At 43.8% G+C, this 19,678-nt stretch overlaps 1 protein-coding gene across 3 annotated transcripts in view; it reads left to right on the top strand.

The window, feature by feature from the left end:
* Positions 1-19,678, top strand: part of LOC147890471 (Cation efflux family protein) — a 53,540-nt gene that overhangs the window by 19,390 nt on the left and 14,472 nt on the right. For all 3 annotated transcript variants that reach the window (XM_087390563.1, XM_087390562.1, XM_087390561.1), the window contains 5 exons: positions 5,147-5,231; positions 5,400-5,462; positions 6,755-6,860; positions 12,351-12,511; positions 13,248-13,339. In XM_087390563.1, the coding sequence (XP_087246689.1) occupies positions 5,147-5,231; positions 5,400-5,462; positions 6,755-6,860; positions 12,351-12,511; positions 13,248-13,339 (507 nt within the window). The remainder of the gene's footprint in view (positions 1-5,146; positions 5,232-5,399; positions 5,463-6,754; positions 6,861-12,350; positions 12,512-13,247; positions 13,340-19,678) is intronic.

Raw genomic sequence — 19,678 nt, 5'->3', positions numbered from 1 at the left:
GGCGCAAACTTCCGTAAAGGAAACCCGAAACTAACACCGGCTGGAGATATCTCTGCATATTAGAGTGGCGCTTTCATCAACACAAGCTCCACGCCTATGCCTATGAGTAGAGGATGGGCCACTTTAGCCTTTGTGCGCTTTTCCCAACTTATCACACAAACAGGTTACGTTGTTTAAGCTCCGTCCATACATCGCATCTCTAAAACGCTTGTTGTACAGCATCAACGACCTGACGACAAAAGAGAAGTACAAGAGAATATTGGATCGAGGGGAAATCTCCACCGCAACACTCTAAGCAATCACTGAGGCAATAAACAGATTCAAACACCATAAACGTGCTCTGAACTCTGAGCGAAGCGTCGCTCCAATCTACCACAGCCTAGTGTAATCGTTTGACCAACGCTCTGATACCAAACGAGACGATGAAAACTACAAACACCAATTCCTTTCTCTTGATCACGGGTGATGGCACTGAGATGAACCTCCCAGCCTATCTCAGTGTCAACAAGCTCACAAGAATTCACTCACATTCAGGCTCTTGCATGCTAATCCACAAAGCCCACAACACAAATCCCTAGATGGATCTAGTCTGCCACATGTCATCATTCTAGGATACCTCTTAAATGGATCATTTACCTCCCTCTCTTGGGATCACATATAATTCATTTGTCCCTAGGCACATTTACACATTTAATGCATTTAAGACCCATAGTCTTAGACCCATCTAGTCCGTGCCATGTCACCCTCATCAAGGACCTTGACATCGATTCCTTTGACCATTTGCATGAAACGCTAATACGACAATTGGTCCTCTAGAGGAAAATGTCCACTGATCCCTTCGAGGTCGTGTTATCTCAGCTTGAGTATAATAGTACCATTTTGTTATGTGATTTTGTTTCGCCGTACTATCATAGGTTGCTATATCCATTAGCGACGAATATGTGCAACTACAATATAGTTTCCAGATATACCTGGATACTTCAGCTACATTTGGTTCTAGTTCTAGTCAACCACTTAACTTTGGGGCCATATGGTGGCCACTCTTATACTTTCTTCATTATCCTTGGACCCTTTGCGAGTGCTTTGAGTTCTCTTAGCTCTTGTTTGCTCTTGCATTCCATTTTCACTCCATTCCTTCACGCATCCAACATTTACAAACAAAAGCTCTAGTCTTTCATGTTAATTCAGGCAAAGGTGAAGCTATATGAGCAAAGCTACAAGATGTCCAAGAAACCCTATCTTAGATAAGAAAAACTCATTCTTCTTAGCATTTATGAATAACCGATCCTCTTTTAGGAGATCAAACACATTCTTCAAATGCCCTCTATGTTCCTCTTCATCCTTGTTGAAAACAACTTACTTGATGATAACCAATCTTCAAATCATTGTGGCTGGAGACATGTGCTTTCCTTAGGTTGTCAAGAATCTCATCAATCCGAGCGATTAGAAACCTATTTTTGATAGTCATCTTGTTTAGAGCTCTGTAGTCCACAGAGATATGCGAACACCCATCTTTCTTTAAAGATAGAAGAACTTGTGAATAGAATGATGAACTACTAGGTCTTATCAACTCATTCTCCAATTGTTCTTGAACTTGTTTTTGAATTTAGTCCTGTTGTGCTTTACCCACACGGTACGGAGGTCTATTAGGTGATGTGCTCCTTGGAATTAGATCTATGGATAGGTCCTCAAGTCTCTTAGGTGGTAGTCTTAGGCAAATCCTGTCGTATATTCCTCTAGGAAATAATTTCTCTTTGTAGTCAAGCTATCTTATTTCACTTCCCTATCACATTCCCTTACATAAACCAAGAAAGAACAAACAATATTCTTGAAAACTTTCGTACCTGAGTCCCCATGGGAACAAGACTTCTTGTGACTTTGGCTGTAATAGTGACGTCACATCCATGATGTCCATGTGTCATTGTCTTCTCTTGATAATCATAGGTTGGATGTGTTTGGTAATGCCATGGCTGTCCCAAAATGCCATCCACATCAGCCAATGGCCCACTGAGAAATCCAATTGATCTAACTACCCCTGCAAATGAACTCAAAGCTTGCTCCCAATCAGCACAAATGAAGAATTCAGCATATCTTTGAAAGCTCGTGCTCCTCATGAGATTTGTATCGGGTACTATGCTGAGTGATGAAGCTAATTCTGTTGAGATAATATTTTGAGCATAACTTGTGTAAAAAAGAATTAAAGCTTGTTTGTGTCACCAACACTACCCCAAGCCTTTAGAAGAGTGTGGGCTGGATCATTCTCCCTCACATCCTCAAATACCTTTTTCACTTGTTTTTTACTCTTTTCAGCCTCTTGCTTTGTTAGGACTGTTCGTTCAATTTTACAAAGCGGACAATCCAAAAATTTACGCGCATCACACATTGACGCACAAACCTCCTTTTCTATATTTTTGCACCATGTTCTTGTCAACCCATTTGCATGGAGGAGCTGATTTACTTTGCTTTCCTGTTTTGTTACCTCCTCTTGAATTAGGATTTGGTTTATTGCATGAAAACAATCTTGGTTTATTCATGCTCCTCTTCTTTCTAGACTTACGTCTATCTCTTCCTGAGCCAAATCTCCCTTCATCAATCCTCTTTTCCTTAATTCTATTTGCCAAAGAAATTATTCGCTTCAACTCTGTGACATCAAAGCAAGTGATTTCCTATTGAATACTCTTGGACACCTTGCTTAGATATCTTTGAATACTCCCAAACCACTCCATCATCTAGACCTTCAACGTAAGGTCAAAGAAAATTCGGGTTCACTGTCCTCTCTTGTGGCCGCAAAGTTGAAGCCCTAAAATGGGTGGGTGGAGCTACCCACTATTCCAATAGTGCTCCCTTTTAGGGGCTATAGGATTGGGACCAAGGAGTCCAAGGTGAGAGGGTATTCTTTTGGTAGCTTAGTGTAGGTCCAGGGTCACAGGTGCTAAAAATTTTGTGGGAGAGGCTTGGGTGGGGCTTGAACACTAGAAGCCGAAAAAGGGGAGCCGAGTTTGGTGAAGATACTAGACCTGAACTTGGGGAGAAGAACTCGAAGAGGTTGGGCTGGGCTCCAAGAGGGAGGTGGAGTGGTGGTAGGGGCGAGAGATGTTGTGAGGGAGTTTGAGTGCCTAGGGTGGGCTCAGGGGGTGATGAGGCCTATATCATGGATGGGTGACAAGGGTGATCATAGTTGGCTAAGACGGAGTGGGGGGGGTGAGGGGGCGGAGAAGTAAAGTTGGGGGGGAGTGGAGCAGTGGGGAGGGGGGAGGGTCAAAAGGTTGGGTGAAGGGGGGGGGGGAGGGGCAGTTGAAGGCGAGGGTGGGGCTAGGACGGAGTGACAAAGGAGGTAGGGATCTCTAGCGCTTCCCTGAAGCTGTCTGAACATGTGTCGATGGAACTTGCGCCATGTCTTGTGGGAGATCAAAGAGCTCCTCCCTTTGTAGGAAAGTTGGATGCGCGAGGTGAGGCACCTTTGGACGCGTCTTAGAAGGGCGGACCTCTAGAAGATGCCCCATCCTGTTTGTTGCCTTTGATGGGATCTTCTTCTTTGATCTTTGTTGCACACTTGCTAAGTTTCTTGCCCTCCATTCAATCTAAACCCCTTCTGATGGGGCACCCCATGGGGTTTGTGAGTGAGGAGGCTGTGGCTCTTAATTGCGGGAAAGTTTCGGGTCCAATTTCCCTTCCGGTCTGTTAATGATCTGGAGGAACCTGGGGGCAAGGAAAGGGATGCCTTGTGAAATGTCAGTTGGCTAGGTGGTGCATCTGGGATCTACTCCACTAGTGCATGAGTGGTGTCTAAGGAGCAATGGAGAAGGTGTTCCCCAATAGATTGCTGACGTCTTAAATGTGGTCACCTTCTAGGCCTAGGCTTGCTTGCACCCGATCCCTAAAATATTGTTGTATGGTGGTGAGATCGACAAGGCCTTGGAGCTCTATCTTGAAGCGATGTATAGTCTTTTGCGCGTGTTGTTCGTCCTTTGGGGAAATGGCGATCTGGGTGGTTGAGGGTCTCGAGGGCGCTACCATATGTGAACCTGTGAAGAACTATCTGTCCTTGGACTTCATGTGGGCGTAGAACTCTTAGTCCATGGAGTTCATGTGGACTAACGTTGTCCGATCTTATGGAGAATCCATCGGGAGACTTCCAGTAGAGTCCTAAAAAAATGCAAGAAAATGGAGGGGAACAATAGCTGAGCAAGCCCTTGAAAAGTCCTTGCCTTGGAGGGGGACATCTGGCTACTCATCCTCTCTCCAGGGCGAAGATCATCTATAGCCCTCACAGATTCACATAGGGACGGTCATGAACCTGGAATGCAATCAAATCACATAGTTCATGGTAAAGCATTAACCTTTGGCATGAGTGCCTTGATATCTAGCTCTCTAATTGGTATTTATTCTTTGGCAGGGCATTCGAAGTAGCTTCCCAGGGGTTTCTTCTTGTTCAGTGAAGAATATATAATGCTGCATTGCTATTTATCCTGCAGTGAAGGCACCAAAATAAAGCTGGAAATAGGAATGAAGAAGAATTGAAAGGCTGATGATTGTAGAAAACAATGTGGCAAAGGGTCTGGGGAGACAGAGAGTGAGTACATGGTGAGTATTGCAGCGACTGGATGGGGCAAAAGGCCTATGCAGTGCTGGGAACGTGGACCACACATGTAGAGGGAAGAGGAAGGACCAAAAAGGGGTGGAGCAGATAGGAGAGCCAAAGCAGGGGACGCTGGAAAAGGCATGTAGGACGGGGAAGAGTGGCCATGGGGGGCAGCATGGGGAGAGAGAGTGAAATGAATAGTAGGCAAGCAGAGGTCAGCACGTTGAGGACTTGGGGCACACCAACATGAGCCATAGTAGTGGATGGTTATAATTTGCGCTTTAAGTAGAATGATTAATACAAGGTATTCCATAAAACTGTGCACGAAAATCCCTATTAATATAAGTACCAAAGCTATGTAATGACTTAAACCTACTCAGTTTAATCTATCTTTCCTCTAAGTGAACATGAAAGACAGTAAGAATATTGTAACGCTTGCAAATGGTCCAAAACTCTTCTAGAGTAGATTCTGGTGTCTTGCTGTTAGGAATAGCTGGTGAAGCTTTCTGCGAGGTAGTGTGTTGTGAACAATCAGCTTTCTGAGAGATACTTTTGACTTATCAGCTTGCAGGAGCTTGTGGACTCAGCAGTTCCAGACTCAGTGCTTTCTCCCTTCAAAGAGAGTGTGATGAAGGTTAAAGGTGTGGAGGTATGTTTTTTTTTCGTTTAAATAGAGATGCTGTCTTTTTTGTCTTTTTTTGAGTTTTGATGCTGTAACTATGGTGCAGAAGCTTACTGGTTTCTTATACTAATCATATAATTGTCACTTTGTTCTTTTGACATCTTGCTTTAGTCTGCGGTTCTGTTATACTGTTAGGGATGCCATGAGCTGAGGGGACGAAGGGCTGGATCGTCAGTGCATCTTGATGTGCATATTGAGGTACATTTTTGTTCGACTCTTAATTTCAGTTGCCACTATATTGGCAGAATGCAATTGAATTCACTGATTTATTTTTAGGTGCTCAGTATTTTGTATCACTTTAAAAACATGCTTAACTGTAAAGCTTGTTGATTGAACTTAGACATAAATTTTAGTTTAAAAGTTGACCAGCCTTTTCAAACCACGTAGAGAAAATCATCCTGTTTTGGATTTCTCCAGTAACAATGATTTGAACCTCCTAACCAAACTCCAACCAAAGTCCTCAAAAGCAAGAAATACAGGTCATGTTTTATCCAAACCTTATCTATTTTTATTTTTTTTCAAGAAAGAGACTTCTATTAAGTAAGAGAAAAAACCTGTGAGAGCAAGCTCAAAGCGGAATACATCATGAAATCATGAGGATAAATAAACCCCCTCAAAATGAGGTGGAAAACAACCAAGGCTGAGGCTGAAAGTGCCACATCAACCCTGTAGGAGTCTCAGAGAAGAAAGGAGAATCCTTCCATTCCCTGAAGAAAGAAGCCCTCCTAGCTGAGGCTGCACGGGAGTCTCCCTGCATACTCATTCATATGGCCATCAAGGTGTGTACGGTGTCTGTCCAGATACTAGCCAAAGTGTGCGAGGGATGAACCTGAGTTCCCTCCAATGCTTCTGTGCATCTGGCTTTCCAGATATGCCAGGCTGCTATGCTCGCTAGAATCTCCCAAGAGGTATCCAGAGAGGCATGTACAGCTGCAAAGGGAAGGTGTGGTATCACATCTAAAGAATAGGACTCAACCTGATGATGTTGAATTGAAATGGCCTGATAGGAGTCAAGTCTCTCATAGAATACCTAAGGCCCTGTAAGAGAAAGCCAAGCCACAACCTTATCTATTTAGACTTTTGTTTGCATTCAAAATATCACAATCACAAGCTGTTTGTTTTGTTGTATTTTATTTTGTCCTGGAAAGTGACTATTTTATTCGAGAGGAGTATAAGAAGGACAAATAGTCTCAAGAGTCTAACAAGGATCTGAACAAATGGTTATCAACATACTAGGATAAAAGTAAAACGCCCATTGAATATTCAATGAAATTTGCGTTTCAAATGAATTGGTGTTGAATTGCATTGCAAAGTTCAAAAAGGCAAGATTTTAACGTTGTCGTTGCATTTTGGCAGCCAAATAACTATTGACAGTGACTAAACTGACAGCATTGGATGACCATGCATTCTAGTCACAGTTTGTGTCATCATTTGGTTATGGTGGAATTGACTTACTGCTTTCTTATATATTTGTGATGTCTATGCTATAGGTAGATCCATGGCTTAGTGTGAGTGCTGCGCATATGATTGGTGAGACCGTTCGTGAACAATTACGAAGAGATCACCCTCTATTGGAAGACATCTTCATACACGTTGGTATAGTTTTTGTTTTCAAAATTGCACTCATCTGGCGCACATATAAATGCAATCCTTAATCATAGGTGTATGCCCACACACGCATGCTTTGGCATGTACATTGTGCACAAATGACTCTGTGTGTGTGTGTGTGTGTGTGTTACTTGAGCAGCGGCTTCAGGCTCGTTTCCCCGGTGCTTCCTTTGGCAAGAATTTCTGGCTTTTTTGTGCGGCAGCAATATCATCTTTTTTATTGGGTTTATTATTGGGCACTATGGACCCTATCAAAGGATCACAATCATTGGGTCTTTGGTGACCCCTCTCTCCCCTAAATATAAGTTCTTCCGAGCATATCTGCGACAATCATTTTATGATTGTCTTATGCCCAAGATCTTGACTATCGTACCTTCTTGTCATATGAAGACATCTTTTGATGTTTGTAGCTGTAGCCCATTCTTTGGGACTGTTTTTGTAATATAATGACAACTGGATTAACCCAACAAAAAGAAATAGTGTGTTGATTCATACATCGTGGGAGAAACTCTTGCCAAGAGGGGATATAGGATTAGATCTGAGGTTAGAATGCTCTAGCCAAGGGTTAGAAGTAACCTAGGGTTGAGAAGGCTAGATCCTGTGGATAGAGCTAGCCTGCTAAAGGCAATGCATGGCTGAGCTATACTTGGCACAAAGTGGCCACAAGGTAAAGTAAAGTTACTTTATGCATGCATGCTAAAGTATGGCTCATAGCTAAAGATAGCCGGGGCTTGGTCTACAAGTATAGGCCAAGAGCTCATTATCAGGGGTTTGAGGAGTGTGCTTCTTCGGACATAGACCTGCTGGCCTGAGAGCAGCAGCTAGAGGAAATGGCATGTGGTATGGGACGCATGTTTGGACTGCTGGCTCTTTGTGGTGGTCTAGACCTCTCACTTGGGGGTGGCTCGACGTACTAAGCCTACGGCTGGGAAGTAACAGGGTTGGAGCTAGCAACTCACCTCCCAATCGTAGGCTTAGTACGTCGAGCCACCCCCAAGGGAGAGGTCTAGACCACAGCAGAGAGCCAGCCAGGCTCAAGTCCATACATGCTTCCCATACAACATGCCCTTTCCTCTAGCTGCACTCTTAGGCCAGCAGGTCTATGTCCGGAGGAGTGCACTCCTCGAACCCCCAATAATGAGCTCTTGGCCTATACTTATAGACCAGGCCCCGGCTATTGTTAGTTGTGAGCCTGTACTTAAGCATGCATGCATAAAGTAGCTTTAATTTACTACCTATATCAATTTAAAAATCTAGGTGTAAAGAGGAAATCATACCTGGCACTGTTATTACCGAGGCTTGTTTGTGTATCTTGCCTTGCTTGATCCCTGCAAAGATACGGGCTTGTTCCTGCATTTCTCCTCCTAAAGTAAGAGCTTTTGCTTTAGCAGAGGGCTCCTTTGCTGCCTTTCCTCCTTTGGACCACATAGGCTTGACATTAGGACATTCAAGTTCTCGATGACCTGGTTCGAAGCACGAGCGTTGCTTCTAGGCCTTGCTTCGAGCTTCATCAGATCACCATCTAGATTCATCCTTGTTTGGTTTACCAAACTTGGATAAAGAATCATTAGTACCATGTGGTGTTAACGTCCTCCGTTTGTCTTCCCTATTGAACTTGGGGTTTCCGTTGCTCTTCTTTGAGAGGACATGAGGATCTCTTTCCTTCTTCATGTGTTCAAGCTTCCCACACGTAGCAAGGCATCATAAATAGAAGTGGGTCTGTTGCTTTCACCAGATACTGTTGGAATGGTCACCTCCCCATCTGTGAGCAATGGCCTGCCACATGGACAGCATCTTGCCTGTCATGTGGGCAGGAGACTCATGGTGGAGAAGGGGCTGCCACATTGGCAGCACCTCACAGGGAAAGGGCTAAAGGGGCTGCCATGTGGGCAGCACAACAGCCTGGAAGAGGTGCAGCAAAGCGCGTGTGTACGGGCTGCAAACAGGCCCTGGACATGGCACCACATGGCGGGTGACATCAGCAAGGTACAGCCACTGTACGGATCAGTACGGGCTGCTGCAGGGCAGTGTACGGAAGGTGTGCAGGGTGCGCCAGGGTCCGGACAAGGGCTGAACAGAAGGCAGAACCAGCAGGTCTTGGAGGCGCTTGCATGGAGGCCAGGTGGAGCAGCAGAGAAGGGCTGCAGTGGGCAGCACCCTGCTCTTATATAGGGCCAGAAAGCTGGCCAGCCCACATCCCCATGCATAGGGGGGAGTGGAGGGGGCTGGCACACAAAGCAAGAGGGGCTGGGCCCCCACTTCAAGGCAGGGAGCACACAGCCATAGAGATGTGCCCACAGCCCAATAAATAAGGGCATGTGGGGTCGGTTTTATGGCAGACTGGTCGGCCATATTAGGGCAGGCCAGTCGGTCACTTCAAAGAGCCCTTGGGGCCTATAAAAGCAGAGGCTCTTGGCCTCATACAATATCAGATTTTGAGGAGCAGAAAGGAGCAGCACCAGCAACAGCAGTTGGGCCTCATCTTGGAGGTGAACCTGGCCGGAGACCTGCAGACTTAGCTCACTCAGAGGGCTGCCCACCTAGGCTGGTTTGCAAACAGCAAGGTGGAAGAGAGCTTTGGATGGAAGGTCTACTTACGCTTGAGGTGGATCATGTGGGCTCGAGTCTAGAGATAGCCAGCAGATAGGAGAAGGACCTTGTGGTAAGATCAAAGGACCACACCATTGGTGGGACTCTGGATCTATCTCTTTTGTATTGTGTCCATAGCCTTGGACGGAAATATATTGTTTTGGTGTCTTCTATATCTGGCTGGTTCATTGTCTATTGATGAGTCTACACACCTATGTTATGCACATAAGTTCAAGAAGTTTGTGATTCCACACCCCACACCACACTGTGTGAGCTCCTAGGCAATTCTATTAGTCTTCCGCTGTGCGTACCCTTTGTTGGGTAATTTCTAACATGGTATCAGAGCCCAAGTAGGAGGCTCACGTGTGTGGGAGCCTGAAGGCAGGGACCTTGTTGAAGGACAACCCTGATTCAGAAGCTCTTGGGAATTGACTTCCTCGACTGGAGGACAGTGCCCTTGCGAGAAGGAGGGTGACTTAGGTTCAGTCAGGTGCGTTCAGAGTTCTGGTCCACTGAAGATTGAGTTTGATTGACTTTGTTGTGTGGTTTAGTAGCACAGATGTCGACCTCTTCAGCCCTGCCCTCCCTTCCCTCTCCCCCAGTTTTCTTTCTTTCACTATCCCTAACTTTGGAGAGTCTGGGAAACTGGATGGGACAAACTACCCGATCTGGAAGGTGAAAATCCGGAGTGATTTAGTGACTTAGAAGCCGTGAAAATTGACAACGGGAGTAGAGGCGAAGTTGGAGGACATGGTGGACAGACAGGGGGGTTCGAAGCTTGGGCAGACAGAGATGCCCGTGCCTTAGCATTGATCAAAGGGACTACGGCAGACTCTGTGCTTCCTCATATCCAGATGGCCGAGACGTCAGAAGAGGCGTGGGTCATTGTGAAGGATCTGTACGAGACAGACAACACATCTTGGATCTTGCTTCTTCAGCATTAGCTCTACAATCTTGATATGGATGAGGGAGATTTGGTACATAGCCGCTTGACGAAGGTCAAGGTGGTGAGGGATCAACTGGCATCAGTTGGTTAGAAGGTGGATTTGTGCCATTTGGCCTTGATGGTACTGAGGAGGCTACCTGGTAGTTTCAAAAGCTTTGTTATGATTGTGACAGTAGGGCAGAAGACCAAACCTCTGACTTTTGAGGAGTTGGGTCCATTACTGCTACAGGAAGAAGCTAGACAACAGGAAGAAGCTGACTTTTGAGGAGTTGGATCCATTACTACGGCAGACTCTGTGCTTCCTCATATCCAGATGGCCGAGACGTCAGAAGAGGCGTGGGTCATTGTGAAGGATCTGTACGAGACAGACAACATATCTTGGATCTTGCTTCTTCAGCATTAGCTCTACAATCTTGATATGGATGAGGGAGATTTGGTACATAGCCGCTTGACAAAGGTCAAGGTGGTGAGGGATCAACTGGCATCAGGGTTAGAAGGTGGATTTGTGCCATTTGGCCTCGATGGTACTGAGGAGGCTACCTGGTAGTTTCAAAAGCTTTGTTATGATTGTGATAGTAGGGCAGAAGACCAAACCTCTGACTTTTGAGGAGTTGGGTCCATTACTGCTACAGGAAGAAGCTAGACAACAGGAAGAAGCTGACTTTTGAGGAGTTGGGTCCATTACTACGGCAGACTCTGTGCTTCCTCATATCCAGATGGCCGAGACGTCAGAAGAGGCGTGGGTTATTGTGAAGGATCTGTACGAGATAGACAACATATCTTGGATCTTGCTTCTTCAGCATTAGCTCTACAATCTTGATATGGATGAGGGAGATTTGGTACATAGCTGCTTGACAAAGGTCAAGGTGGTGAGGGATCAACTGGCATCAGTTGGTTAGAAGGTGGATTTGTGCCATTTGGCCTTGATGGTACTGAGGAGGCTACCTGGTAGTTTCAAAAGCTTTGTTATGATTGTGACAGTAGGGCAGAAGACCAAACCTCTGACTTTTGAGGAGTTGGGTCCATTACTGCTACAGGAAGAAGCTAGGGAGAAGCTCTACAACAACGACAAAGAAGACAAGGCGTTGCTGGCGAAGGACTACGTTGGCAAAGGAAAGGGCAAATCTAACGGTGGCAAGTCCAATTGTGAGATGTTACAAACATACTGTGAAATGACAAGGACTGCATACCTCAATGGTATGTGAGATAATGTAAATGTTGGCTGGCAAAATCAATAATTGCCTGTTTGTAAAGGAGGGGCTTACCAAGCCATATGATATGAGGATTTTTGGGTACCAGGAGCATTTCATATACATAGGAAAACCTTGAGTGTGTGTTTGCTAGTAGTCAATGGCGCTTATGTGAGCCTAGGCATCTTCTAGGTTGGGAAAAGGGAAAAGTAAAATGTATTAAGTCTCGATAGTGCAAAGGAAAGGCAGAGTTATGGGTAGCTTTTTCTCTGCTAAAATCTCTAGGGCCTACATACTTGTAGACTCCGTAGATGCTGTGAGTTCATAATGTGAAAGATCAGAAATTGTTTATCCTCTTCACTGCCTTCCTTCTCATGTAGTCATTTTATGTTGTATTCATTTGCGTTCTCATGTCGATGGGAAAGTCGTCATGGACTGTCCTATTTAGCCATGGAAACATCACCTTGTCAGGTCTTCTGATGGCAACTTTCCAACCATATTGTCTCCATAGCAGATCCATGGTATTTTTATCCTTTTTACATATGCTCTCTGTTTAAGAAGCCTTAAAATGTAGATACTGAATGTAGGTCTCAATTGAATGCTTAAGTGCCTCGTGCCAATGTAAAACTTGTAATGGTAATAATATTCAGTCCGCATTCAGTTGGTTCAAAGCACTGAGGTGGTAAAAAAAGTGAGTTAAATACCATCAAGATTACGAGATTTTGAGACTTGTGTATTTCTTGTTGTGTCCAGAGCCTGCAGATGCACTATCCACATCAGACATTCCACGAAACAATATTTCCAATGATTTTATGGAGAGGGCCAAAAGCAATGGGGAAGTGAAAACAGATAGCTTACAACAAGAAGAGGTGGAAAAGGCTGTACGTAAACTTGTTGAATCAGACTTTGCACAGGTTTGTTTTTTGTGAAACCACAACCCATATAAAACACAATCCCCCGACCTGCCACAGTAGTCAAAAGATAGTCAATACACATTGCAGATTGGCCTCTCTACATTTATCTTCAAAAGCATGGTATTGCCTCCAACCTGCAGCAATCCTTCAATGTAGCTTCCCCATCTGTGATAAAAAGGGGCCAGAGTTGGAGCACAAATTTAAACATAATACTCAATGTGTGCAATGCTAAGATTAACCTCCCAGCCACATGTTCTGCACTTGACAGCTCTCTACATGAATAAAATGTCCGACATGTAGTAAGCATGTGCGCATGCACGTCCACATGTCCATTTGCCTGTTTGCACGTCAAGATCAGGAGAATTGGTTCTGATCTTGCATCTGAGACACTGCTTGCAGATAAATATGTCCACTTTATGTTGATTTTCATAGATCAGCTTGAGGTTGATCTCTCTTTTGGATACTTTCTCCCTTGGTTTGTGGGAAATCTTGTTTAGCATTTTTTAAATTAAAATATCTCTAATTGGTCGTTCCTTTTTTGGAGTATTGTAGTCGTACCAATATTTGTCTCATGAGAATTGAAGATGTAATATTGTGGCTACTCTTCTTGTTTTGTGTCGATTGGCATCTTGTGGGTTTGTGTGGATTGCATCTTTTGTTGCTGTTAATTCAACTTTATGTTACTTGATTTGCTTCGTATGAGATGAATCCCTAACTTGCATTATCTATTCTTTAGGAAATGACTTTTGAGCGTGCTAGATGCCATTTTTTACAAGGGAGTCTTCTTGTAGAGTTGGAGCTCTCCATGGACCCAAACGTTTTAATCAGGTGAGCAAAACAAGGGTTGGTCTTGTAAGTACACATTATAAGTATACTTGTAGAGTTTCGGGTGCTTTATAAAAGTAATGAAAGGGTATATTTTATAATCATATGCATTGATTGTAATATCTACTAACATATCTAAGTTTCCTTACTCTTATATGACCTTTCGATACCTGTACGTGTTTGTGTATGCATACATATGTACATACATATGCAGGCATCCATGATCCATGGGTGGGTGGGTATGCATGCATGCACACGTATGTATGTGTACGTATATATAAGCTTTCAGATATTCAGCGCTATATTTTGTTAATGATAGAGTCTTTGGCCGTTCATGCTTTTCGTCCTTGGAAACATTATCAACTTAGTACAAACCTTTCCTGCATCTTCATGTTGCTGTCGTGAATGCTCGCCAAGCTTGATGGGTCGATCATTGGATATATTCCAGGCATACTTAATGTTGTCAACAATGCCCTTAGCAAATGTCCTCTTCTTTTGCTACGGTGATTACTACATAGTCCATGTATATCCCAACTTCTTGCAAATGACAATGTGCTCATGATTGAGGTTTCAGCACAGCCGTTAAAGTTCTGCACTAGGCTCCACCTTCCCCATTGGAATCTGTCTATTCTCTTCTTAATGGACACTCAACGCAAAGTCATTGCCCAAGCCAATACAAATTCACCCAAAAGTTCGACGTACATGCCCAATGCTACACAAATGTGACCAACATTCCACATATGCTCAACGCAACCAACACTGACGCATAGGCCAATGCATCAGATTTGACAAGCTTGAAGTTCCAATTAACAACTACATTAACAATCTAGGGCACCTTTAAAGAAAACAATAAAGGGAATTTCCAACCTAGAAGATAAAGCTAGCTAGAAAGTTGAGTCCAAATGAGCAATGTCGACTACCTTTTAACTCTCTAAAGTCATCATATCAAGGATGTGTCCTTCTGAGATGATCTTCTATATCACCAAGGCCTCGTCTATGTGCCATGTGTGATAATCACATTCTTCTCAGTGCCACTTATTATTGGCTTCAAATGAAAAGCTGCATCATTCGGATAGTTACATTTTGCCTTTCTTGTCAGCAAGAAAGCAAGCAAGAGCCTTCCTCCAACCCTTTCCTACTAAATGATGGGAAAGTGTTAGTATGGATTTCATCACCAATACCGCGATCATCCCACGACAATGCCCAGATTTTGGTAGTTGTAGATCGCTTGTTCAAAATGGCACATTTCATCTAGTGTAAGAAAAGTGCTCAAGCTCTTTACATTTGTGGAGTGAATCTATGATTACTAAGGATTCGGGGGAGACCCGACATTCCACTGCAAGGGTAGTAGAAATTCATCTCCACTATTATTATAGTGTTGGGGAGTGGGAGAGAAGGAGGACATCAGGGAAGAGAGTGTGGGAACCAAAGAATGAAGTGTTCCATGTTAGAATTATTATTATATTCTAGGCAGTGGCCAATGTATTATAATAAGTACGTTAGGGGCACTTTTTCCTCATTGAGGTTTTTCCCCCTAACCACAGTCCAATCCGTAACTACGGTTAGTGGATACGATAGGGTTTTGTCACTTAGACAAAACCCCTCACTTTCTTTTTGTAATTACACTCATTTCTATTTAGTACACATACGTTTGCTCTCACTCTTGCTCATTGCTCACCTTTCTCTCACATTTGGTATCAGAGCAGTGCTTCTGCTACCCAACTAGTAGCTCCACTACCACAGCTCGTTGTATCAGGATTTTCACAGTTTCATGAATCCATCGGTCTTCCGAAGACTTTAACAAACTTTCTTTCTTTCTCACTCTTTCTCATTGCTCACCTTTCTCTCACATTCCAATCATTTGAGAGGAAAGCCTCTCATTTTATAGAAAGAGAGAGAGGGTGGCCTAAATCATAGGCACCTCTCCTACATCAAAGGAGATAACTCCTACATCATAGGAACTCCTAAATCAAAGGCACCTCCCCAAGTGGGGGCCTTGCATTACATCATCACATGTGTCATGGTCGAGACACCTCATAGCACTAAGTGTGCTTCACACAATCTCGCGCGCACACACACACACACACATGATCATATGACTGCTAGAGCAAGCCCTTGATTACACAATTCCCAACATACCCCCCCTCAAGGGTTTGCCTCTTGCTATGTCAAGGATACATCTAGTCACATAGTTTCACATGCCATCTCATGGTGGTCAAGGATAAATCTGTGGCTAGGATCTCATGCTAGCAAAGGTGCCCGAGGTTCAAGGATTACAAAATGGGATGGACCCCCCCAAATGATTATCTCCCTTGCATGTACAAGGCCTTTGTGTGGACCTAGTTTCTCATGTTTGCAAGAGGTACCATGGAGGAAAACACATATCACATGGCCTACATCATATGGTGACGAGAGGTGATTTATAAAGACTATAAGGACAAAATACATAACATTCTTTTTGGAGTACTACTCCAGGTAGAGAACCTCAAAATTGACTACATGACCAAGTGATTATAAAAGTTCAAAGATATTGAACCTTAAAAGATAAAATCTTTATTTTCTTCTACCACAAAGTTTGTGACTTCATTTGCTATGGATTTCTCTCTTCAACTAGATTTGCCATGCTTTTTTGCTTCTCATTGCAAAAGTTCTTAGAGTAATTGTTTTTGCCACAATAAGTGTAAGGATTGATCTTATAGCAATCCTTTTCAAGATGATTGGTCTTTCCGCAATGCTTGCATGCTTTATACTTGCTCTTTGATGAAAACTTCACTGCAAGTGCTTTTTTTACCCTTCCTTGAAGTCACATCTTATGGGCAGGCTCTACTAGACCTTGGTAGGATGCATGATCTCATTATCTATAATGGTCTCGACAGATGGCCCACCTCGGGTGATTTCACATGCTTCCCACATAGGGGGGGCTCTAGCGTTGTTGATTACATCATGGGATCCCCTGCCTTTACTTCACGCATCACCGATTTTACTGTAGCATCTCTCCCTCCAGGGGCTTATCACACTTACCTTTTCTTTAGTGTCTCCACTCCCCACCATTGCATAGCACCTTCCACCCCACTGAGTTCTTACTCCTCATACCATGATATACGCTTCGACCGTGACCACTTACCTGCCTACTCTGACCAAGATATATATACTCCTTGCTTACATTGACTTCATACCCCTATTAGAGGACCAAGTTGCCTTGATCACCCGCTCACTACACAAGGCTGTCTTCCATGCTTTCCTTCACACCACTCGCTCCACTCGCCCACCACCTCTTGGGACCGTACCCTGTAATAATTGGTACGATGAAGAGTGTAAGGCTTTATGCCGTTAGCTCAGATTCGAAGCCAAAAATAGCCTTCTGAGCAAACCAGAGACGCTACACGAGTATCGTAGACTGATACATAGGAAGAAACTAGATTTCATTCGTCAAAACGAGGAGGAACTATGGAACATTCTGTTCAGTAACAACTCTAAGGACTTCTGGCGGAGATTCCTAGAGGGACGGTCCCCCTTACTACTTACCGACACTCAGGTCTGGTATGATTATGCACACACATTATATGAAATCCAAAACCAGCCAGCCCCTGATCTCTCACATATGCACCCTCTTCACTGTGGGGGGTTTGAGGGATGCTGTAATGAAACTTCATAATGGCCGAGCGAAGGATCATGAGAAGCTATGCATTGAGTTCATTGCATATGGGATTAACATCTTGGCCCCGATCCTAGTGAAGCTTTTTAATGAAGCTGTCTGTTTAGGGTTTCCACGCACCTGGACTATTAATATTATTTCACCCATTCACAAGGCAGGGGATCCCATGAGCCCCAGAGAATTACATGACCATTATGATTGGACATGTGATGTCTAACATCTATGCATCCATGCTTGATTCTCACGCTTAGGTGTGCCATCGAGGAGGCGAGGGCACGAAAACAGAGGGTCTATTATTGCTTTGTGGATTTTCGCAAGGCATTCGACACAGTCCCGAGAGCCCACCTCATACGTCGCCTACAAGATTTGGGATACGACTAGGAGATCAATTGAGCTGTCATGGCATTTTACAAGAGAGTTGCAGGCAGAGTCCGGTCTGGGGCTGGGTGGATAGGATGAGATCATGAGCACTATTGGGGTCAAACAAGGGTGTCCTTTATCACGCACTCTGTTTGGCCTTTACATAGACGAGCTCGAGACAATGATGTAGACACGGAGGGGCTGGTTGCTCTTTCGCTGGCACGTTGATCCAGATATTGCTTTATGCAGACGATATGGCTCTTTTGTCTTTCTCTGCAGAGGGACTTTAGAGACACCTTGACACACTTTAGTATTTTTGTGACTCCCATGATTTGAAGATCAATCTAGATAAAAATGCTTGCCAGGCTTCATTCATGAGGTAGTTAGGCACCGCGAGAGGATACTTCAATCACGGAGACAAGAGCAGACTTCTTCATTGGCAGACCCCTCCTAGAGCTCTATCACGGAGTTCTTTCAGCCAGATCTCATGGACCCCCCCCAGACGAGACCTCGACATGATCGGGACTTAGAGCCATTGACTCGACAACTCAGACAGAGGGTAGACGCGCATATTACACTCAGGGATATTGCCTCCATGTTCACCATCGGAGCCCGTCTGATAGGGGTTACTGTAGCCCTTGTTAGGCGTAGAGCTATGACTAGGAGATGTCACATGACCGCACCCTTGAGTGCCGATTTCTTGCCTCTAGTGCCTCATCCACCTCTGATGTCCTGATGAGGATGATGATGATGTGACTGATTTGTAGTTCGATCAGCGACATGACTATGTTGTACTTAGTACTTAGAACTATCATTTTGCATTATTTTTATATTATGCATTGGTGTGGATGCTCTTTTAGTAGCTCCACCCTCATAGCTTGATTGTACCAGGGTTTCACAGTCTCATAGACCCATCGGTCTTCCAAAGACTTAAATAAACTTTCTTTCTTTCTCTTCTTCTTGTAGAGCATTGATGGTGCCCTCTAGTGTTGGTTGGGAAAGATTTTTCATAGTAGTCACAACATAGTCAAATCTTGAGGCATACTTTTCAAGAGCACATCCATTACATCATCTTCAGTGACTGGGGAGTTGATTGAGGCCAATTGTGTCATAAGACTCCTCATAGTATTAACATGAGCTACAACAGTGTCTCCATCCATCTTAAGTTCAAATAAATTAATTTTAAAAATTCACCTTAGAAGTATGAGAGCTAGCACCAAATAACACATCTAACTTATGCCAGGCCTCAGAAGGGGATTCCAAATTTGAAATATGATGCACATAATCATCTCCCAATCCTAATGCAATAATTGCATAAGCTTTCTCTAGCCTTTTAGCAGCTGTTGGTATAGTTGAAGTAGAGTCACTTGCCTTGCCCTTACCTTTGGTTGTGGTGGATTCACCTTCTTGTGATGGTTGATTCCCTGGCTTGTTGACCAAATCCCACAAATTCTCCTTCATAAGCACAAATTTGATTTTCATTTGCCAAGTGTGAAAACCTTGGCCATTGAACTTGTCTATCTTAAAGATGGCCATGAGAGGGTCTAACCTTTATAATCAGGCAGTGTCTACTCTCTTATAGATGGTCAATCTTTCTTAACAAAGAAGTCTCCCCACCATACAAAGGCCAGGTACTCAGAAAATCCTAAATTCTTGGCATAAAAATATCCAGTAGGCTTTTCCCAAAGTCTCTTGGAAGGAGTTTTCTTAACCTTGATCTTTGCCCTTCTTGTTGACTAGGACTTCTTCACATAGTCCTCATTAGAAGAACCATAAGAGCTAGTCATGTTTACATTTCAAATGCTCATAAAAAACCCTAGTGCATGTGTATCCAAATTTTGCTTCAAATCAAGGAAGGTAGCCACAATGGAATAAAACACTAAAGGAGAGTATTTGGACCAAAATACCAGCATCAACTGAGAGATAAGTAACTAAATCTGGAAGTGTGTTGTCACTTTAGCATCCTCAACACAAATTATCACTTGCTTCAACCATCAAACATCCAAAAATTGTCAAAATACTTTACCATAAAGTTGCATATTTGAAGGCTCGATTTCTCACAGGTGGAAGCTCAATTCAAAGGGCTTTCAGTGCAGAAAGAAAGCACATATACCGAAGGTTGTCCACCTGAGAGGAATTGTACAATATTGCACTAGGTCTTTTGCTGTAGCTGCGCCTTTCTCGATTGTGGAAAATGTAAATGTTCCTCGCTGTAGCAACTATTGGGCCTCAAACTTGGACATATGATAGCTTGTAGTGTCGCCCTCCCGTGGCTAAGAGGAATTGACGGATGGTCACGGCTATGGGCGGAATTACTTTTTTTTTTG

This window comes from Dipteris shenzhenensis, chromosome 19, assembly GCF_047967505.1.
Source record: "Dipteris shenzhenensis isolate YYH24624 ecotype China chromosome 19, Dip_SZ_1.0, whole genome shotgun sequence".
Taxonomy (NCBI): domain Eukaryota; kingdom Viridiplantae; phylum Streptophyta; class Polypodiopsida; order Gleicheniales; family Dipteridaceae; genus Dipteris; species Dipteris shenzhenensis.
The sequence above is the reverse complement of the archived record's forward strand: the minus strand, read 5'-3'. Positions and strand labels throughout refer to the sequence as shown.